This window comes from Pocillopora damicornis, chromosome 3 (genome assembly GCF_964200805.1).
Source record: "Pocillopora damicornis chromosome 3, jaPocDami1.2, whole genome shotgun sequence".
Classification (NCBI taxonomy): Eukaryota; Metazoa; Cnidaria; class Anthozoa; order Scleractinia; family Pocilloporidae; genus Pocillopora; species Pocillopora damicornis.
This window is the reverse complement of record NC_142672.1, coordinates 5,865,053-5,888,544: the sequence shown is the minus strand read 5'-3', so window position 1 is coordinate 5,888,544 and position 23,492 is coordinate 5,865,053. Positions and strand designations below refer to the sequence as shown.

At 37.0% G+C, this 23,492-nt stretch overlaps 4 protein-coding genes, 1 long non-coding RNA gene and 1 pseudogene across 5 annotated transcripts in view; 4 read left to right on the top strand and 2 right to left on the bottom strand.

Moving 5' to 3' along the window:
• LOC113677429 (putative tRNA N6-adenosine threonylcarbamoyltransferase) overlaps nt 1-23,492 on the bottom strand; it is a 272,358-nt gene that overhangs the window by 47,644 nt on the left and 201,222 nt on the right. The window lies entirely within an intron of this gene.
• LOC149047948 (uncharacterized) lies at nt 32-14,169 on the top strand. The gene is made up of 2 exons (XR_016184895.1): nt 32-131; nt 14,111-14,169. It is a non-coding gene; the product is annotated as an uncharacterized LOC149047948 (long non-coding RNA).
• LOC149047949 (uncharacterized) lies at nt 2,044-2,978 on the top strand. Its single transcript, XM_089202263.1, has 3 exons — nt 2,044-2,182; nt 2,469-2,642; nt 2,867-2,978. The coding sequence occupies exons 1-3, from the start codon at nt 2,079-2,081 to the stop codon at nt 2,976-2,978; spliced, it is 390 nt and encodes a 129-aa protein (XP_089058389.1). The 5' UTR covers nt 2,044-2,078.
• On the top strand, nt 10,146-14,401 carry LOC113677434 (microfibril-associated glycoprotein 4). The gene is made up of 5 exons (XM_089199966.1): nt 10,146-10,991; nt 11,450-11,706; nt 11,832-11,949; nt 12,050-12,433; nt 12,890-14,401. The coding sequence occupies exons 1-5, from the start codon at nt 10,904-10,906 to the stop codon at nt 13,150-13,152; spliced, it is 1,110 nt and encodes a 369-aa protein (XP_089056092.1). The 5' UTR covers nt 10,146-10,903; the 3' UTR covers nt 13,153-14,401.
• On the bottom strand, nt 14,774-16,581 carry LOC149047947 (uncharacterized; annotated as a pseudogene).
• On the top strand, nt 16,807-18,125 carry LOC149047946 (uncharacterized). Its single transcript, XM_089199950.1, has one exon. The coding sequence runs from the start codon at nt 16,916-16,918 to the stop codon at nt 17,990-17,992; it is 1,077 nt and encodes a 358-aa protein (XP_089056076.1). The 5' UTR covers nt 16,807-16,915; the 3' UTR covers nt 17,993-18,125.

Genomic DNA, 23,492 nt, shown 5'->3' with positions numbered 1-23,492 from the left:
TGCTTTGTTTATTGCTTTTATTTGTATTTTGTTAGCTTTTGTTAGAGTGAATACCCTGCACTGCTATTGATAAACATATTGCACTTTTAATCATAAGAACACATTGTCACGCCAAAGATATGGCTCATCAGGTGATTATGTAACAAACTGAGTTTGTAGGAATACCAAATGTAAGGATGATGAGTAGGTTAAATTTGTTTTGTTCTATTCCCCCGAGCCTCGGAGCCATTTTAGAATTTTGATGTATCGAAAGTGGCCCATTGGATCGCTTGTGATCATTGGTTTGCAGGCTGAAGGAGGACTCCTTACAGCTTTGTTTACTTATAAATGATTAAAATCTATGATACATAAAAGTTTTCGGTTTTTCACAATTTCAATGCGCTGGGGAAACGAAATCAAGAAACCGAGACCGTTCTTTTGGCTCACTCTGCGGCTATGGCGCCCAACTCGTGTAAAGTTTTTAACTTAGACGTTAGTTAGTCCATATCTTTACGTGCACGCCCCAACTACTGAGGAATCTGCAGGTGGGTTTCCACCATTCACTCTCTGAAATTCGTGTCTCTGGTGAAAACAACTTGAAATTTGTCAGTGGCAGGCTCAAACGATTCACCTTCGTTTCACCCTTTACACCCTAACATCAGGATGATTATTCCCCATACTGCTCTCTAAACATTTCCTATGCTGATGGCAGGGAGAATTTGTTTTACGATCAAGAGCTTCTTCAGCTGGTAGTCATTTCCTTTCTTCTCATGACTTTAATGTTTGATTCAGGGATAATAATGTAAGGAGAAATGAAATGGTTGTCATTCTTAAGTGTCAGCACGGATTCAATGAAAGCCGATTGGCGGCGGTGTCTCTTCGCGTATAAGACCTCTTACTACTGTTTGTTTAGCCTAAGAGGTGGCTCTTTGTTTGAGTTTGTTTAAAAACTATCAGGTGCCAGTCGTAAAACGTATGGTTTGACGTGATGTAGCAGTATCATCCAAAATTGGAAGTACTATAACTGGAAGTAGAGTCGTAATAGAGAGCCGGAAGTCAGAACACTTTAAGGACAGGGAAGGTTGAAATGTCGTTCGAACTGGCGGACTACCCATTAAATAAAACTCGTTCTGCGAAGCACAAAAATTCTATGTATTATATGATGAGAACGACAAGAAATCTTACCCCAGGTGATAGCACTGGGAAGAATTTGCCACTTATTTGGAAAACAAAATTACGTTATTCTCACATCGAGGACGTACGATTCAAAGATCGTTCACTTCACCTTTGACCATAGACTACTGTTCTTTATGTGGCCTTCCTTAGATCCACCCCCGTGTTATTTTATGTATATTTTTGGGTCTTATCGGTCGTTCGTTTTGGTCGTTTAATTAAGTTCGTTTTGTTTCGATCGTTTTGCTTTCTCATTTCTGTGGTTTCGCACGTTTCGTTTCGTTTTGCTGTATCATTTCTTCATCCTGGTTGCATGAGAGAAATGAGGTTTTCAGGTAACACAGTAAAGACGAGAGGTAATGCAGTCCACGATGGAGACAGAGCCTAGAAACTGCTTTCCACTGCGTGAATTAACAAATATCAGGGTCACCAGCCCTCACAACACAAAGGTAACTCAGCTGATTGTTGATGAACCAAGGCCACCGAGGTGGATTTGATAAAGCTGCTGTACAACGTAACTTTACTATATGAGCAATTTAAAACTAGAGGACACCACTGCAAGCAAGATTTATTGTCCATAATAGATAATCAGGCCCCAATCGCGCAATTTTGAAATTAAAGCCTTTTTTGTTTTGTTCAGGAACTGCCAAAAAGTATCATGAGCACTAACGGAGGACTGCCCGTGGAAAAATAACGGATGAAATAAAATTGAAAAATAAGAAAGATCTTCGAAAAGAACGAGTAAGTATACTGTTAATATGCGTTAAAATAACTTAAATGATACATTTTAAATGATGCAATGAAAGTTAGTTGAAAAGTACTAAAAAAGAAAATTTTTCTTTATCTCATAGAAATAGGAGAGAAGAAAAGCTCATGTGAAGGATGAGACTGGGTCCCGTGCCTTCGCAAAGTTTAGTAAAGAGCACATGTGTAGTGACGATGATGACACAGATACTGATGAAGGCGAAGGAGGATGGGTGTCTAGGCCCCCAAAATACAGGAGCAAAACTCTTGAAGCTTTCATAAACAAGTAAGAAGTATACTAAAGGCTTAGTTCTTTACTGATACTTTTAATAGCAAAAAAGATGGAAATGATTTTATCCTTACATATTGCCAATATTACTGTCCAGCATTGTCAGACTGTTCCTTGTTATTGGCAATGATGGACTGTAAATGTCAGGTAGGCTTTAAAGTCAGTTTATTTGTTAGCCACCTATTAGCGCTTTTTTGCCCGATTTTTTTTAAGGGTTGTATTTACTTCACGATTTCAATCAAGTCAACGGCATTTTTTAATTATAATATTGTTATTGTCTTAGGCTTGACAAGCGCAGCGAAAAGACAGAAAACGCAACAAACAAAAAGTGGAAACGAACAAAGGCTCGTAAAAGGGAGCCTGTAGAAAGAGAGCCACCCACAGGTTCTCCTAAATGGGCGCTGTCCGATAAATGGAGGGAAATCATGCAAAGGAGAGAGCAGGAACAAACGGAAATGTAAGAATACTGCTTAGCCTTTACACTCCTTATTGGATGCTGTCGCTTTTACTTTTAGTATACCAACTATGAAAGTGAAGCACAGAACAATGTACAAACTATGTAAACCGGTGTAAAAATTCACTCTCTCTATTTATTGCATGCTATGAAGAATTTCGTAATATGCTTGTTTCCTTTATACAAGGTTGTTACATTGTTTACCTAACATTTTTTTGGTTCAACAGAGAACTTGAGGATGAAGAGACCACTGACGAAACCAGAGCGGAAGAAAGAGAAGGAGAAGAAAGTGATAATGACAGCTCCTCAGGAAGCGATTGTGATTTTGAGAACGAATAGTTTGTTTTTCTGTGTGGGTGTGTGTGTTAAAGGAATTGTGTAATTGTACATAAATCACAACTTTTAATCATTGTATTATACCTTTTCGTGAATTAGAATTTCAACTTTCATTCTTCGCATTATTATTAGCAATACTATTTTTGAGAAACACAAATGTTAGATTAAGTTTTTTTTTTCATGTATATGTACTGCGAAAAAACAACACGTGACTGAGGAAATACTGAAATGAATTAACAGCTATTTGTAATTGAAGCATGAGATAATTCACGATTTTATGATTCCACCTAGATCACACCTAATCAATGCAAAAATCTTTAACGCTGAACGTACCCCGTAAGAATACTCGAGAATGGTGAATTTTCCCATTAAGATTGCTCAAAAAAGGCTCGTTAAAGCCCCCACAATACGCACACAACTGTCTTCATACAATATTCATGTGTACACTGGTATTTGGCCTGAAATCTCGTCATGAATCTAATGAGAATCCGTATACGTACCTTGAAACAACAGTAGTATCTATATGTCATACTTCCTATGATATACAAGAAGTATTCAGACCTCTGTAAAGACATAAAGATAATTCTTTCACGAGTGTAAGAATCTATACACGAACCTTCTACGGAACATATCAGTACCCTTCCTGCTTCATGCAGTATACATCATATATACGGACTTGTGTAATAATGAATAAGAAATCCTGCAACGACTGTATACGTGCCTTCCACACAACATCAGTATACCTCATAACTCCTTCAGTATACAACATGTATACTGAAACGAGTACTAGTGTATAAGAAATCCTGCTACAAGTGTATATTTACCTATAAAGTTTAAAGGAGACTTACCTCAGTTTAGTAGCAGTGACCTTGAATTCAATGATTACTGCTGCAGATGGTAAACCATGCTTTGCTGTAGCCTTCATAGGTACCTTTTGGCTTCGATGACCTGAAAAGTGAATTTTGGTTGAGACTGGACAAGAATCATCGAGTGATCTCAGAAAGTAAGAACATGCTGCGTGTGGATTTGGAAGACTTTGAAGAGAACACAGCTTATGCTGAGTATAACGCTTTTGATGTCAATAGTGAGAATGACAAATGCAGGCTGATTCGTGATTCCTATTGAGGTATAACGGTATTTTTCCTTTTTATTATTACGGGGAAGGAGAGCGTAAATTAAAGTAAAGAAGCTTCAATTCTTTTACAGCAATAGGTTCCAAAGATGGAAAAAAAATGATAAGCTAAGCCTACCGAAATACAATAATCTTAGACAGCGCAGACTAGACGTTGATTAAATCTGAAAGTGTTCGCCGACGGATCTTGTCCTGTTAGCCCGACGGAACAAATCAAGTGTGATAAATATCTCGGCAAATGATTTGATAAGGGTTATGAGAATTTAAATTTATTATTATTTTTATTACCGTTAATTCCAAGTTTGTTTTTTTTAGGAAACACTAGTTCCTCTCTCCCTCATGATCGGCCAGTCACCACTAGAGATCATGATAATGGTCATCACAGAAACGTTCAAAGGAGCCTGGTGGTACAGCGCGTGTCATGCGTCAAATCTCAATGGATGGTATCGTCACAACAATCAGTCCTCCTATGCTGATGGTGTAAACTGGAAAGGCTAGAAAGATTATGGATTTCTGAACTGTCATATTTATGTCATAATTGTGATTAAGTACCTACTTAGCAAAAACTAATGACTTGATCAAGCTTGTTCCGCGCTAAAATAAGCATTGATGGGTTTGCCGGCTTAGTATATTTTTTGATACTGAGGCATGGATGAATCCCCCTTGCTATACACCTAAAAAATAAAATTTTAGTCTTTGAAAGATTTGTTTTATATTTTCACCAGCTTCACGAAACACTAAACGATTTAGTTAGTACACAGCTGTTATTCTTTCAAGAAGACTTTCAAGAAGAGTAGGGGGTCGTCATTATTTATCGCAGGAGGGAGGGATCAAAGGATTTTGAATTTGTCTATCCCCCCCGAAGGCTCTGTAGCTTCGAAGACTTCCCCTCATTTGCAATCTATGTTGTATAATTTCTGCGTATTATATGATTACCTACGATTACGTATCGCTCTGTTATTCATGAATACTAAACGTCACTTGCGTAGACAAAAGGGCTCATATAGTGCATTATGCTACATTACTTCGTTAATATGCAAAATGTAAGAATGAGTATATTCGAACAGAAAATAATTAAATGGTATTCTTATTTTGTTTCTCTCAACTCTGTGTTTAAAGATGCAACTATTTGTAGTTAATTGGACATTACATATTTCGCTTAAACAATTACTCACGCGCTGTGATATTTTGATCGCCCAATTACCAAGCTAAGTTATTTGCAATTTTTTTAAAGAGTTTGACGTTCCACGTTTTTCAAAGGCCCCTTGTGCGACGTTCTATCTTCTTAAGGGCTACGTTTCAAAGATAGTTTAGGTTTTACTTATTAGCATATACTAGGTATAATATAATATTTTTGAGAATTTTATTTTACTTCCAGGAAAAATTGAAGGACTTATAGAATATGGCTACAGTGATTTTTATGTGTAAAGTGTGAAAGAGGATACTTTATCAAAGGATTTCTCCCTGTTAATTGGGTTTCATACTAATTTTTTTAGATAAAAGATGTGAAAACGCATGAGCAAGAGGAGAGAGCGGAGTGTTTTTTCTTAGCTGAGACAACCAATTACTCATATCTTTTATTTGATGAACACAATTTCATTCATCAGAGCAATGGCTCTGTGGATCAACAAATCAAAGCAACACAATCACCTTCATGTAATCCTGGCTCTGCAGGTTACATATTCAACACAGAAGCTCATCCAATTGATATTGGAGAAATTCATTGTTGCTCACCTTTAATACTGACATATATACCTGAAGAATTATTTAGAACTAGAGATATGCTAATAGAAAACTCCCAAGAACTGAATTATGAAAGTAATGAGGATTTGAATGATGAAGAAGATGTGGAGAAGACTTTCACCGCTGCTTACACTTGGAAGAGGTGCTTGCACTTGCTAGAGATTCTCAGTGTTAGGTGCATTTTTTGAAGGAAGTGAAGAGGCACCTTAGTTCATGTCTGGGTTAATCTCCTTTGCAGTGGTTTTGGAATGTCATGCAACACTCAGGGAGCCTCGCGTGACATCTTAAAGAATAGCTGGGAAGAAAACTTTACATAGATTGGCACCACAGCGTAAAGAAAATAATATAAATATTTATTCAGTTGAAAATTAAAGTTCTAAAATATCTATTTTTCTAACATGGTGTAGCAAGAAAAATTTTCAGCTTTAATATTTACAGATTTGAGGGTTTTTCTGGACCCAGCTGGAAAAAAGGTCCCTTATCAGTCTTTATTTCAATAGCCCATTAAAAAAGCTAAGGAAATCAGAATGGGCATGGGGTAAGTGCAAGGCTCCTGCTCCATTCTCTTGATGTGACAGTCGGGTTGGGTATTAAGGTATTGCCCTTTTATGATATAAAAATCAGTAAAATAAAGAGTATCCGGCAGGAATTGAAAGTTGAAAATTTCTTTTTCCTCAGTCTGTTTTTAAAATGCTGTTGTTCAATGAGAAAGTCATAAACATCAGTTTAAAAAAACCAAAAAAAAAAATTGTCTGACCTGTGAAGTAAAAGTCTTGCAAAATTTTGATGCTTCAATGTTGATAACAAAATATTATTATCAGATGTGGTCACATCTAATGCGAATCACAATTTTTTTGACCGTGTACTGCTAGTCTTATTCAGTTGATGAAGCCCAGACAGTAAACTGGTTTCCTTATGAACCAGAATACTGCAATACTCTTCATCTGGTGTTCTGTTACCAGCCTGCTTCCAAATTCCTCACCTGAACAAGAATTGCTACATGCAGCTGCTACGTCATGGTTCACATCGGAAGTGACGTCATTTTATGATAGATCATCAAAATATTTTCTTATTATTATACTTTATTAGAAAATGTTGAAAAAAATAAGCAAGAAAACGGTTTGCTAAAAAGAAATGGCTAATTTAGATAGGAAATTTTCAGCTATTAACAGTTATGTGAAGTACACAACTGAATGATTTGAAAAAAAGCCGTAACAATTTTTTATTTCATTATTATTATTTAGAATGTGTTACCAATATATGATTATAAAATCATGACAAACTACAGTTATTAATAATATAGAGTCAAAATTTATACCAGTAACTCATTATACCAACCGAGTTTCTCTGACCAGTGCTTTACCTACTGATAACAGAAATGAAAGTGTATCTATAGCACTTTAAATAAAAAGTCCTTCTTCAGTGTGCAATAAAAGAAGAATAAATATACAGTTCAAAAAGGCTGAAAAAAAAAAAACCTCTGCAAAACCTCAAACAAACAAATAGGTGTGTCAATTGGTTAAGGTTTCACCTCTCTTCTGAACATAATAAACAACAGCAAGGAAATAATAATAACCTACATATTACTTAACATACAAACCAGAGGACTTAACCCTTTAACTCACGGAAGTGATTCACATGTAATTTCTCCCTACAATATCCATTTATTATCCAGCAAACAGGTAATGAGAATATTCAGTTGTATCAGGTAGAAGTTTTTGTTTTGATCTAACACCAAATTCTTGCAACTAATTCGCAAGGAAATGTTAGACAGCTAGAGCAGACCAGTGGCGCTGATTGCAGAAATGATCAAGAACAATTTTGTATAGAATTTTGTCAATTCAGCCACACGTTATTTCACATTTTGTCACATCCTTCTGCTCAGAGTTGTTACAAACTTATTTTTTCTAGTTTGAAGTTCTCAATTGCCATCCGAAAGTCATAGAATGCTGGCGACCAGTCTAACTAAGATAAAATCGGGTGAAGTTTAATGCTAACTACCCTGCTCTCGTCCAGTGAAATATATAGAGCTACTTGCAAGATTACTTACCAAGAATCTAAAAAGCCTTTCATAGATATTTTCATTTTTCACTGTAGTCAACCACACTGTTGATCCACAATTTGGCAGAGGATTGGACTTTGAATTTGCGCTCTCGACTTCCTGATAACTAAAATGAATAGGACTCTCCCTTCTGAACATAATAAACAATAACAAGGAAATGATAAAAACCTGCATATTACTTGACATACAAACCAGAGGACTTAACCCTTTAACTCCCGGAAGTGATTCACATGTAACTTCTCCCTACAATATCCATTTACTTTGTCTGTCTTTGTATCAAGTAGCGTAACAGGATGTAATTGTACTGCTGTCCACCATAAGATCAATGTTTTTTTGGAGATACTACCAGTACTAATACCATTAATTAATACTTCTATCACTACTATAAATACTTCTACGAGAGAATATCAATATTCTCTTAATTGTACTTCCACGATCAATTTGAAAAACCAATCAAAGGTAAATTTTTGCAAAACCTTCAAATACTTCGATGCAAGCCACCAGCTGAAAACCAAAAAAATTCTAGGCAAGCACGATCTTAAGTTAGAAATATTTATGTTTTCTATTTTCAATTCTACTGCGTTTGTGTTCCAATAATTGTCACCCACATCTAATCATTTGTGGCTTTTTCATAGAGTTTGACTTTTCGGCACTTTTTAAAAGACCGAAACCATGAGCTGATGAATAACAACAATATGAATGACTGATTAGGAAGAAGAACTAAAGCGCTTCTGTTCATCGCTTATTAAATGTTTTCTGTTTTGTAACCATGGTTACAGCACTTCAAATTGTTTTAATAACGATGGCACGACACCAATTTTTTAGCCATTGATATTTTCAGGGGTATTTAAGACCCTCACTTTAATCTATTAGAAAAAGAAAGACCCCTTATATGGTATTTTTGTAGTTTAAATGTTAGGAACATGACCGTATCCTTTGATAGCCGATTTCTACACAACTGTAATCGTTTGAAGATTTTTCGACGGCTCTGACATTCTGCTTGTTTTGAGATACAACTGATTGGTAAATAAACCCATTCGGGCGGCTGGTAAATCGGCTCATGATGTCCTCCGCTGAAATATTGTCAAAAAATTAGAAACATTTGGCCCAGAAGCAAAACTTCAATGGAAACTGTGAAGTTTTATAGGAGAGTCTTTCAGCCAAGGACCTTATCAGCCGAAATACCAATAAGTCAGAAGGGGGTTTATTTATTTTGTGACGTACCCTCCTCTTAATTTTTATATCACGCGAAACCGCTCGTAAAAAACAGGTACTCATCTGTTGCGGATGCGCAGTTGCGACCACCTTTTAATATTTTACTAGACTCTAAAAAAGAATGCTTTTTGTAAAGTAGCCAATATAATTAAAATAAAATTAATGGGTTGATTATGACGTTATAGGCTTGTTTCAAATTTCGCTCGAGTCTTTGTCTCACTGTGTTTAGGTTCCTACAATTACTGATCACATTTTCATCATTTGCAGCTTTGTTTAAGAGTTAGACTTGCTGACTTTTTCAAAACTCATCTGCTGGACTTTTATTGAGGTATTTCATTGACTATTATACTTGTCCAATGTTACTTGGAGAAAACCACTCACCCACAGTTAACACAAAAGCAATGATCTGATGACTACAAATAAGTAGAACAGCTGAACAGGAAGAAGGTCTGTAGCGTTTATGGTCACCACTCATTAAACCGTTCTGTTTTGTAACCTTAGTTACAGCACTTCAAACACTTCTCTAGAGGGCAACAAGACGCGACTTTCCCTTCTGACACAGCCAAACACAATATCAAGTTCAACAAACATTTTGTCATTCAGAAGGTAAGAAAATATATTTGTAAGCTACTTTCCATTTTTTGCACGAGGGTCAACGTATTCACAGGAATTATGTCGAACGACGATGAAAATAATGTTATTAATAAAGCTCTGTTGAGGGGCGTTCGAAATGGTAGCCTTAGAAACCCTTTACGGGGACCATTTGCATTATTAACTCAGTTGATAGACCTAAGTTACCTTGTCGTTAATAACAGCCTCTTTGAACAATTTTGTGTTAAATTCTGTCAATTCAGCCACACGATATTTCACATTCTGTCTCACCCTGTCTGTCTCAAATTTGAAAGTTTTTAGGTTGAAGTTCTCAAATATCATCCGAAAGTCATAGAAAGCTTGCGACCAGTCTAACTAAGATAAAATCGGGTGATGTTTAATACCAACTACTATGAGCAAAACGAGCCATAAAAAACTTAGTCCTCTGTACTTTACATACATTCTATCGCATTGTTCAATTTAAAGTTACTACAAAGTTAATCTTCATATTAATAATGTGCAATGCTGTTCTATCTTCCTGAAGAATATTTTGAGATAAAAAAGGATAAATTGTAAACATTTTGCATTTCAGAAGTGATCTGACATCTTTGTTGGTAGCAAGTCTACAAAAATTTGTTTCTTGCTCTTAACCGAACTGCCGCAAGTTCAAAGTTAAACAGGCTGAAAATAAACATATTGATAGACTCCTCTCACCTCCAATAACGGTGATACGCTCTATTTCGTTCTTCTCCGAGGCTTTATAGAATATTATGGCTTATCAGAATAAGATGAAATCTACAAGATAGAGTAAGAATTTAAAAATTCTCCAATGCAGACAAACAACAACGGTCTATTATTTTCTTCTTTTTGCGCCTTTTGTAGTTGTTAATTCACCTTCGAAAATGAATATTTATTAGGAAGAAGTTAATACTAGGTTTTTTTTTTTTTTGTGCATGGAATGACACAAGCTGTTTGCATAACAACGTGTTTTAGACTAATACCGAAACTAGACGAAGTATTTGCCTTCGAAATATTGTGCTAATTAAGAGTCTCTTTAGTTAGACAAAGCTGGCACCTGCCGAACATTTGTTAACATTCAAATTTGAAGGAAAGCGGAAGGTTTATATTTTGGGACACTCACTATCATATTTTTTACCATGAATTTAGAATCATTTATTTATAGCGATGCAGTTCAAGTTTTCTCTTCAACCGATCATTAGTATTCTCTATATCTTCCTTGGAATTATTTTCCCACCATGCTTCTGTTGCACCGGTGAGTATAAATCCCTTTTTTAAATTTCTTTCGTTCTTTCAGCAGACAATCCGCGTTATCTAACTCAAAATGTCTTAAAAAAGATTAAATTAAAAATTAAAAAAGACCTCACCACATGCACATCAATGGCTCAAAATGATGAATTAAAACAAACGATTCACAGATATCGTGGTGTGGTAATGAACGCTATGAAAATATTCTTGATATTTTTTTTAATATTTTCTTTCCACTCATGAATTCACAATCAAAGATTAATTTTTGGTAATGAAAGCCTCCCATGTCAGTTACGTTGAATATCAAGAGATGAGAATCAACTTTAGGGAAAACTCGTTAGGGTTCTCATGCAGTAAAGTTTCGAAATAAAGTGGTTTACTGTGCCTTTTCCATCAGTGAAAATAAGAAATGAATCATCTCGAGTGAGTGGAAAATAACTGATATATTTGTTTTGCCTACCACAGACGACGATTGTCGACAAATCAAATTCAAGGACCCAATACCGAACATGGCCATGAAAAATCACGCGATCAAAAGTGTAGAGGTGCCAAACGAAGGGAGCTGTAGAGTAATGTGTTATATGGAGCCTAATTGTGTGTCCATCAATGTTGGACCTGTTGCAGGAGGAAGCCAAAAATGCGATTTGAATAACGCCACGGAGGAAAAGCATGCTCCATTTCTTCTCGTGAACAGTCCGGGTTACGCATATCTTGCCATCGAGGTAACATTTCACATTCTTACGAAACTAAGATGGTAGAAGAGATTGTTTCATTTTCTTAGGCTAAAGTGATCTTATTCTTGACATAAGGAAGATCTGCACAAAAGTTTATTTTGTTTTTTTAACAGAATCCATGCAGCAGCAGCCCATGCTTAAACAGAGGCACCTGTCAAGCTGGATTCACCTATAAAGGTTTTCGTTGTGTCTGTCGGGAACGATTCAGTGGACAAACCTGCCAAGTTGAAGGTGAAATAACTGAATTGTGTGGGCCAGTCTCTCGTAGTACGCGAGGAGTTACTCACTCAAGTCCCACTCAAGTTTTTTGTTTGTTTTTACTGATTTTCAGTCAAAAGAAACTGCGCAGAAATCCACAAGTCCGCAGGTAAACCAACTGACGGTGTGTACACCATTAAACTTGATAATTTGCCTGCCTTTGATGTATTCTGTGACCAAACAACAGGCGGTGGTGGTTGGACAGTGTTCCAGAAAAGACTGAACGGCTCGGTTGATTTCTACCGCCACTGGAACGACTATAAACATGGCTTTGGTGACCTGAAAAGTGAATTTTGGTTGGGACTGAACAAGATTCACCGGCTGACCTCAGATAATAACAGCATGCTGCGTGTGGACTTGGAGGACTTTGAAGGAAACACAGCTTATGCCGAGTATAACTTGTTTGGTGTTATGAGTGAGAAAGACAAGTACAAGCTAAACCTTGGTTCCTATTCAGGTAGAACTATCCTTTCGTCGCTTCTATTCTAGTCATTCTTAGAGGTAAGGGGGGGGGGGGAGTAGAGTGCTGAGTAATGTAAATATGCTTAACACCCTTTACATCGATAGCTTTGGAAGACAAAAAAGTAATCTCATCGATATGCAATCCTGAACAGCGCATACTGGACGTTGATTAGTCCAAAGGTATTCGCAGGTGGATCATGCGCAGTTAAGCTAACGAACTAATCCAACTCTGGTGAATGCCTCGGCAAACTTATTTATTGGCAATATATAGCATATTGAGTGATTCAATCCCTAGAATCTTTGACATGAATCATAGATATATTACTGATAATACTTTTACTCCACATCATTATTGCTAAATAACTTATGTGATATTTCAAGATTTCTTTCGAGTTACGAACAGCTCATTGTTGGTCAAACGTAATACTTATAGTGCGGCTCGTTTTGTCAGGAAATTCAAGTGACTCTCTTGCTTATCATCGTGGTATGCCGTTCACCACTATAGATCAAGATAATGACAATGAAGAATACAACTGCGCCAATACGTTCAAAGGAGCCTGGTGGTACAAGGAGTGTCACAAATCGAATCTCAACGGTTTATATCTTCGTGGCCAGCACTCCTCCTTTGCTAATGGAGTGAACTGGAAAGACTGGAAAGGACATTATTACTCTCTAAAGAGAACCGAGATGAAAATAAGACCAGTGGATTTCTGAACTGTCATGTTTATGGCACAACAATGATACAGTACCACCTCAACCAAAAAAACGAGTTTCTCGATCAAGTCTATTCAGCATGTAATAATCACTCTTAAATTGGAGCTTAGCGAAATGTTGTTCAGGTTTTTCTTGCTTCTTTGTGCGTGTTTTTCAAAATAGGAATAGTCGATTGTGTAGAATCGGCCAGTTAACCGATAATAATAATCATCATAATAGTAATAATTACTTAATCTATATAGCAGTACATGAAAAAAGCTCCTCATCATAGTTGTAAATGAAGAAATGTAAAATGGTTTCCGTGTTTACATAGCCTGATGTAAACACGCGGGAGGTTGGGAGAACACGAGATAAAAATAACTGATGAAAGAGGAACGAAAACCGTGTTTACATACGTTCATGTAAAATGGTTTTATGGCCAATCAGGGCGCGCGTAGTATTTGAATTATTTTATAATTGACAGTTAATCATAATTAGCTGTGGAAAAATGTGTCTTTACTTTGTTCTCAAAAAACAGAAACTAATGGACTCAATTAAAGGTTTACTGGTGAGACATTTTATAGCCTGGGGGCAGCGGCTGAAGAAACCCTGTCTTCATAAAGTTTTAGGTGAGTCTGAAATATTCACACGAGTTATCCTCGAATCTCAGTGGCTTGTATTATCATGGCCAGCATGCCTCCTCTGCTCCTCCTATCTAACGAAACCTCAAACAAATACCCAATGTTTTGACTCTAAAGAACGCTATCAGAAAAACAAATATTTGAAGTTCTAGTGTACACTGGAATACAATAACGTAATGTCGATGATTCTAAAATGCTTCATATGTTGCTTTTATTTGTATTTTCTTAGCCTTTGTTAAAGTAAATACCTTGTACTGTCATTGACAATCATATTGCACTTTTGATCATAAGAACACACTGTCACGCCCAAGGTCCATTTTGTAGATATGGCTCATCAGGTGATTATGTTACAAAGTAAGTTTGTAGGAATACCAAATGTAAGGATGAGTAGGTGAAATATATTTTGTTTTATTCCCCCGAGCCTCGGAGCCACTTTAGAATTTTGATACATCGAAAGTGGCCCATTGGATCGTTTGTGATCATTGAAAAAGAAGAAAAAATATACAGTTCAAAATGGCTGAAAAAAAAACCATTGCAAACAAAGTGCAATGTAGGGCTAGGTGTGTCAATTGGTTGGGGTTTCACCTCTCTTCTGAACATAATAAACAACAGCAAGGAAATGATAAAAACCTGCATATTACTTAACATACCAACCAGAGGACTTAAGTGATCCACATGTAACCTCTCCCTATAATATCCATTTACTATCCAGCAAACAGGTAAAGAGAATATTCAATTGTATCAGGTAGAAGTTTTTGTTTTGATCTAACACCAAATTCTTGCAACTAATTCACAAGGAAGTGTTAGGCAGCTAGAGCAGACCAGTGGCGCTGATTGCAGAAATGATCAAGAACAATTTTGTGTAGAATTTTGTCAATTCAGCCACACGGTATTTCACATTTTGTCACATCCTTCTGCTCAGAGTTGTTATAAACTTATTTTTTCTAGGTGAAAAGATAGAGGGGCCGCAGCCAGGATAAAACATCTTGTAAAATTTAAAAAACGATCTCTGGCTAAAACTTTTAAAATACGAGCTTTCGGCTGTTTGCGCTACAGCCTTCAACGGGTAAAATGATAAAAAGGTAAGAAATACTAGGTGTGAAGTACAAAGTAAAAAATTAAAAATGCTGATAACTAAGAATGTTTGTTAAAAAGAATGTTGTATTGTCCGGGCAAAGGACAGGAATTGTTGTCCGCATTGGGAGTTAACTTGGAATGCCACGCTTCTAGTGTTTTTCTTGTTCTAAAACTGCCTTTGTCAATAATAGATGCATTATCAAAGTCTATTGCGTGACTATTGGCCCAGACGTGATTGGAAATTCTTGAGCCTTTTGCCGCGGTTTTCACATTTCTGAGGTGTTCTTTCTTTCTTGTGTTGAAGGCCCTGCCAGTCTCACCAATATAACACCATGAACAGTCACCACAAGGAATTTTATAAACAACATTTGTTTGCGATTCCAACGATGGTCGAAATTTTGGAGCCGGGAACTGTTGTTGGAGGGTGATGAGTGGTTTGTTCACCACTGTGATGTCGTGTTTTTTGAGGACACGAGTCAGAGGTTCTGTTACGCCTTTAATGTATGGAAGAGAGGCGAACGACTTGCGTGATTCGGACGCCTCGACCATCTTGAAAAATGTGCCAACAAGTTCCTCCGGGGACAACACTGTTGAGCGTCGGGTTTTTTTTGGCCTGGATGTTATTAATGAAATTCGATGGATAACCATTAGATTCAAGTGCTGAATAAACTCGATTTAGTTCTCGTTCTTTTCCTTCGGAGGAGTTGGGTAGCTTTAGGGCTCTGTGTAGAAGAGTTGCTGCTGTGCTGGCCTTGTGTTTATTATCATGGTGAGAATTGTAGTCTAGATATCTGTCCGTGTGCGTAGGCTTTCTGTAAACATCGACAGCGATGGTGCCATTTCTACGGGTGACCAAAGTGTCGAGAAAGGAGATCTTATTGTCACTTTCAATTTCGATGGTGAAAGAGATGTTGGCGTCAATTGAATTTAATGTGTCGTGGAAAGCTGGCACATTGTCTTTTTTGATGATGCAGAAGCTATCATCGACATAACGTTTCCAGATTTTAGGAGGGACGGATGAACTGTTAATCGCACTTTCCTCGATCTCTTCCATACAGAGATTGGCCACTACAGGGCTGACTGGACTGCCCATAGCGCATCCGTGTACTTGTTTATAGACTCTGTCATTGAACATAAAATAGTTGTTGGACAGGGTAAATTGGAGGAGTGATATTATGTCATTGATGTCCAAATTTGTTCTGGATGGAAGAGAGGCATCCTGTTCCGGTTTGATCTTGATGTAATCACATGCTTTGTCAACAGGGATCGCGGTGAACAGTGATACAACATCGAAGGAAACCAAGACTTCGTTCTCGTCGATCTTGATGTCAGATATTTCTTTGGAAAACTGTAAGGAATTGGCAACAGAGTATCCGTTACGATTTTGAATTGGAGATAGAATATCCGTTAGAAACTTGGACGTGTTGTAGAGGGCTGAGCCAATACAGGTGACAATGGGTCTCAGTGGGTTCCCTTCTTTGTGGTGTTTAACTGAGCCGCGGATCGCTGGTGGTGTGCCGTCGGTTGAGTGAAGTTTACGATAGGTTGGGTCATCAATCTTTTTTTGTCTCTTTAAGGAGAGTAACATGGCATTCAATTCGCGTTCAATCCGGCGGAAAGGTGATGTGGAAACTAGCTCATAGGTGGATCTGTCATTGAGCAAAGTCTCCATTTTGTTGTCGTAGTCTGATCTGTCCATGACGACAAAGCAGTTTCCCTTATCAGCTTTCATTATGACTCTAGATTGATCCTTCTTAAGATCGTTTAAAGATTTTCTTTCTTCCTTAGAAATATTCTTATGCGCCGGCAGTCTTGCTCTATGTAGGATGGCAGCAGAACTAGTTCTAACAGCATCTTTAGAAATATCAGGAAGGTGACGAATAGCCGCTTCGATTTCAGACACAATGTTCGATGTTGTATCACTGTTCACCGCGATCCCTGTTGACAAAGCATGTGATTACATCAAGATCAAACCGGAACAGGATGCCTCTCTTCCATCCAGAACAAATTTGGACATCAATGACATAATATCACTCCTCCAATTTACCCTGTCCAACAACTATTTTATGTTCAATGACAGAGTCTATAAACAAGTACACGGATGCGCTATGGGCAGTCCAGTCAGCCCTGTAGTGGCCAATCTCTGTATGGAAGAGATCGAGGAAAGTGCGATTAACAGTTCATCCGTCCCTCCTAAAATCTGGAAACGTTATGTCGATGATAGCTTCTGCATCATCAAAAAAGACAATGTGCCAGCTTTCCATGACACATTAAATTCAATTGACGCCAACATCTCTTTCACCATCGAAATTGAAAGTGACAATAAGATCTCCTTTCTCGACACTTTGGTCACCCGTAGAAATGGCACCATCGCTGTCGATGTTTACAGAAAGCCTACGCACACGGACAGATATCTAGACTACAATTCTCACCATGATAATAAACACAAGGCCAGCACAGCAGCAACTCTTCTACACAGAGCCCTAAAGCTACCCAACTCCTCCGAAGGAAGAGAACGAGAACTAAATCGAGTTTATTCAGCACTTGAATCTAATGGTTATCCATCGAATTTCATTAAAAACATCCAGGCCAAAAAAACCCGACGCTCAACAGTGTTGTCCCCGGAGGAACTTGTTGGCACATTTTTCAAGATGGTCGAGGCGTCCGAATCACGCAAGTCGTTCGCCTCTCTTCCATACATTAAAGGCGTAACAGAACCTCTGACTCGTGTCCTCAAAAAACACGACATCACAGTGGTGAACAAACCACTCATCACCCTCCAACAACAGTTCCCGGCTCCAAAATTTCGACCATCGTTGGAATCGCAAACAAATGTTGTTTATAAAATTCCTTGTGGTGACTGTTCATGGTGTTATATTGGTGAGACTGGCAGGGCCTTCAACACAAGAAAGAAAGAACACCTCAGAAATGTGAAAACCGCGGCAAAAGGCTCAAGAATTTCCAATCACGTCTGGGCCAATAGTCACGCAATAGACTTTGATAATGCATCTATTATTGACAAAGGCAGTTTTAGAACAAGAAAAACACTAGAAGCGTGGCATTCCAAGTTAACTCCCAATGCGGACAACAATTCCTGTCCTTTGCCCGGACAATACAACATTCTTTTTAACAAACATTCTTAGTTATCAGCATTTTTAATTTTTTACTTTGTACTTCACACCTAGTATTTCTTACCTTTTTATCATTTTACCCGTTGAAGGCTGTAGCGCAAACAGCCGAAAGCTCGTATTTTAAAAGTTTTAGCCAGAGATCGTTTTTTAAATTTTACAAGTTATTTTTTCTAGTTTGAAGTTCTCAATTGCCATCCGAAAGTCATAGAATGCTGGCGACCAATCTAACTAAGATAAAATCGGGTGATGTTTAATGCTAACTACCCTGCTCTCGTCCAGTGAAATATATAGAGCTACTTGCAAGATTACTTACCAAGAATCTAAAAAGCCTTTCATAGATATTTTCATTTTTCACTGTAGTCAACCACACTGTTGATCCACAATTTGGCAGAGGATTGGACTTTGAATTTGCGCTCTCGACTTCCTGATAACTAAAATGAATAGGACTCTCCCTTCTGAACATAATAAACAATAACAAGGAAATGATAAAAACCTGCATATTACCTAACATACAAACCAGAGGACTTAACCCTTTAACTCCCGGAAGTGATTCACATGTAACTTCTCCCTACAATATCCATTTACTTTGTCTGTCTTTGTATAAAGTAGCGTAACAGGATGTAATTGTACTGCTGTCCACCATAAGATCAATGTTTTTTGGTTGTTCAAATAGGACTTTTGGAGATACTACCAGTACTAATACCATTAATTAATACTTCTATCACTACTATAAATACTTCTACGAGAGAATATCAATATTCTCTTAATTGTACTTCCACGATCAATTTGAAAAACCAATCAAAGGTAAATTTTTGCAAAACCTTCAAATACTTCGATGCAAGCCACCAGCTGAAAAAGCAAAAAAATTCTAGGCAAGCACGATCTTAAGTTAGAAATATTTATGTTTTCTATTTTCAATTCTACTGCGTTTGTGTTCCAATAATTGTCACCCACATCTAATCATTTGTGGCTTTTTCATAGAGTTTGACTTTTCGGCACTTTTTAAAAGACCGAAACCATGAGCTGATGAATAACAACAATTTGAATGACTGATTAAAGCACTTCTGTTCATCGCTTATTAAACGTTTTCTGTTTTGTAACCATGGTTACAGCACTTCAAATAGTTTTATTAACGATGGCACGACACCACTTTTTTAGCCATTGATATTTTCAGGGGTATTTAAAACCCTCACTTTACTCTATTAGAGAAAGAAAGACCCCTGATATGGTATTTTTGTGGTTTAAATGTTTGGAACATGACCGTATCCTTTGATAGCCGATTTCTATACAACTGTAATCGTTTGAAGATTTTTCGACGGCTCTGACATTCCGCTTGTTTTGAGATACAACTGATTGGTAAATAAACGCATTCGGGCGGCTGGTAAATCGGCTCATGATGTCCACCGCTGAAATATTTTCCAAAAATTAGAAACATTTGACCCAGAAGCAAAACTTCGAGAGAAAATATGAAGTTTTTAGGACAGTCTATAAGCCAAGGACCTTATCAGCCGAAATACCAACAAGTCAGAAAAAGGGTTTATCTATTTTGTAACGTACCCTCCTCTTAATTTTCATATCACGCGAAACCGCTCGTAAAAAACAAATATTTATCTGATGCGGATGCGGATGCGCAGTTGCGACCACCTTTTAATATTTTACTAGACTCTAAAAAAAGAATGTTTTTTGTAAAGTAGCCAATATAATTACGCGAAAATTAATGGGTTGATTATGACGTTATAGGCTTGTTTCAAATTTCGTTCGAGTCTTTGTCTCACTGTGTTTAGGTTCCTACTATTTCTGATCACATTTTCATCATTTGCAGCTTTGTTTTAGAGTTAGATTTTCTGACTTTTTCAAAACTCATCTGCTGGACTTTTATTGAGGTATATCATTGCCGTGATTATACTTATCCAATGCTACATAGAGAAAACCAGTCACTCACAGTTAACACAAAAGCAATGATCTGATGACCACAAATAAGTAGAACAGCTGAACAGGAAGAAGGTCTGTGGCGTTTATATTCACCACTCATTAAACCGTTCTGTTTTGTAACCATAGTTACAGCACTTCAAACACTTCTCTAAAGGGTAACAAGACACGACTTTCACTTCTGACACACCCAAACACAATATCAAGTGCGACAAACATTTTGTCAGTCAGAAGGTAAGAAAACATATTTGTAAGCTACTTTCCATTTTTTGCACGAGGGTCAACGTAGTCACAGGAATTATGTCAAGCGACGGTGAAAATGATGTTATTAATAAAGCTCCGTTGAGGGGCATTCGAAATGGTAGCCTTAGGAACCCTTTACGGGGACCATTTGCATTATCAACTCAGCTGATAGACCTAAGTTACCTTGTCGTTAATAACAGCCTCTTTGAACAAGAGTACCCTACCACAACTAAGATTTTCGCGCACGATTAGAAGTACAGTATCGTACAACGCTTATTTGTAACAGTATATCACATCCTCTTTAACATTGTATATTTTATCAGTACTTAGGCCCATGGCTTCCTGGGTGAAAAAAAAATTAAAGCTGACATGTACCCCTTGAATTTTATCGCCATTTTTCCTGAGTTTCTAGGCACTTTCGTGTAAGATCACTCTTGTCAGCGGACAGATATTGAGTCAAAATGCTTAATTTGTGGTGATATCGTTTACAATTTCGGCATGAACTTAGACCCGAAACACCAAACTGAAACGACCAAAACGAAATAAGCAAAACGACCAAAACGAAACGACCGTAGAAAATGTAGATTTCACTTCAGATATTCTCTCGCATTTAAGGCTTTTAAATTATTATGGCCGTCTCACGAAACTTTATGTTTTCTCCACCACGCGAGCAGCTAAAACTAAATTAGACACTTTAGTTTTTAGGACGAAACACTTCAGTTTTTTTTGTAGTTTTTAGGACGAAACGCCGGCCAAATTGATTACCAAAGCATAAGGAGAAGAAAAAACAGATAACGGTATTCATTGACAACATCTATGTACGTGAGTTTTTTATTGATTTTTTTTTTCAATATGGTTTCCTCGACGCCTCACGTCAAGCTGATGGTAATAGAGAGATAACTCCCGTGAGGCAGATTAGGAGTAGATCATAATCTAAATGAGATGAATATGACAACTGGAGCCTGACACCCCTGGGCATTCATTTATTTTTATCAATTTTTTTTTTTTTGTCTACCATTTTGGTCGTTTCGGTCGTTTCGTTTTGGTCGTTAGGTCCATTTCGTTTCAATCTTTTTGTGTTGGTCATTTCAGTGGTTTTGCATGTCGCTTATTTCATATCATTTTGCTGTTTTTGGTTTTAGTTTCGGATCTTAGTTTCATGATATTATTTCTTAATCCTGGTTGCCCAGGAAAATAAGAGTAATTTTGAGGAGAACAGTTTTTGCAAGATACTTTCTAAATCGGAAAACCATAACCTTATATATAATACTGTGGTTAACTCCGGAGGAAAATGCGACACGTTGTGTAGTTCTAAAAATTTATATTTTCATGAATTTTTGATTTAAAAAACGTGAACCTCTCATAACACATATCACCAAGGAAAATAGGACCACGTTGTATAATTCTAAAACTTCTCACATGTCCCGCTGATAGTGTTTTAACCAAGTAATTTACAGCTTTGGTTAAGAGTTAGACTTGCGATATATGTTTTTCAAAACATTATACTGGATTTTCATAGAAATATTAATTGGCTGTCATATCCAGTGGTACTAAGATGAGACTCCGCATTCATTTAGGGTTTAAACACAAAAGCTTTGACCTAATGACTAACAACAATTAGAACAGCTGGACAGGACGAAGGACTGTAGCGTATAAAACAGAGGTTTTGTTTTGTAACCATAGTTACAGAGGTTCAAACAGGTCTATTAATTAAAGGAAAGCACGACACCATAAAGTTTTTTCTATTGATACCCCCAAGAACAAAATCAAGTACAAAAAACACATTTTCGCTCAGAGGGTAAGAAGCATATCTCTGTGAGCTACTTATCCATATTTCCTAGACGAAGCCTGTCTTGCTCAGACCAATTACGTTGATTTCAGAAATGATCGAGAAAAATTTTGTGTTAAATTCTGTCAATTCAGCCTCACGATATTTTGCATTCTGTCACACCCTTCTGGTTAAAGTTGTTACAAATTTGAAAGTTCTCAAATACCATCCGAAAGTCATAGAATGCTTGTGACCTGTCTAACTAAGATAATGATATTTGGGTGATGTTTAATGCTAACTACCCTGTTCAACTACCATGAGCAAAACGAGCCATAAAAAATTTAGTCCTCTGTACTTTACATACATTTTATCGCATTGTTTAATTTAAAGTTGCTACAAAATTTATCTTCATGTTAATAATGTGCAATGCTGTTCTATTGTACTGAAGAATATTTTAAGACATGAAAGGATAAATTATTAACATTTTGTATTTGAGAAGTGATTCAACACCTCTGTCGGTAGCAAGTCTACAAAAATCTGTTAATCTCTTAACTTAACTGCTGCAATTTCAAAGTTAAACAGGCTGAAAACAAACATATTGATAAACTCCTGTTACCTCCGATAAGGGTGATGCGCTCTGTTTCGTTCTTCTCCGAAGCTTTATAAAATATTATGGCTTATCAGAATGAGATAAAATTTTCAAGATAGAGTAAGAACTTAAAAATTCTCCAATGCAGACAAACAACAACGGTCTATTATTTTCCTCTTTTTGCACCTTTTGCAGTTGTTCATTCACTTTCGAAAATGAATATTTAATATGAAGAAATTCGTACTAGGTTTTTTTGTGTGCAAGGGATGACACAAGCCTCTCAGCATAAAAACGTGTTTTAGGCCACTAGCGAAACTGAACGAAGTATCTGCCTTCGAGATACTGTGCTAATTAAGAGTCTCTTTAAATAGACAAAGCTGGCAAATAATGCCAAGCACCTGCCTAACATCACTATCATATTTATTACCTTAAAATTTATAATTACTATTTATAGCGATGCAGTTCAAGTTTTCTCCTCATCCGATCATTAGTATTCTCTATATCTTCCTTGGAATTATTCTCCCACCATGCTTCTGTTGCACCGGTGAGTACAAATCCCTTTTTTAATTTATTTCGTTTCATCTTTCTGGTGTCGTTTCCTCAAAACCATGACACGAACTGCACGTGCTACCTGCTGATCAAAGCAAATAATCTTTAAGCAGACAATCCGCTTTATCTAACTCAAAATTTCTTCTATTATGGACTAAAAGATACAAAAAAGTCAGTGAAGTTTTGAAATAAAGTTGTTTAATGTGCCTTTTTCATCAGTGAAAATAAGAAATTATCTGGAGTGAGTGCAAACTAAACGATGTATTTGTTTTTCCTACCACAGACGACGATAGTCGACACATCAAATTCAAGGACCCAATACCGAACATGGCCATGAAAAATCGCGCGATCAAAAGTGCAGAGGTGCCACACGAAGGGAGCTGCAGAGTAATGTGTTTGATGGAGCCTAATTGTGTGTCCATCAATGTTGGACC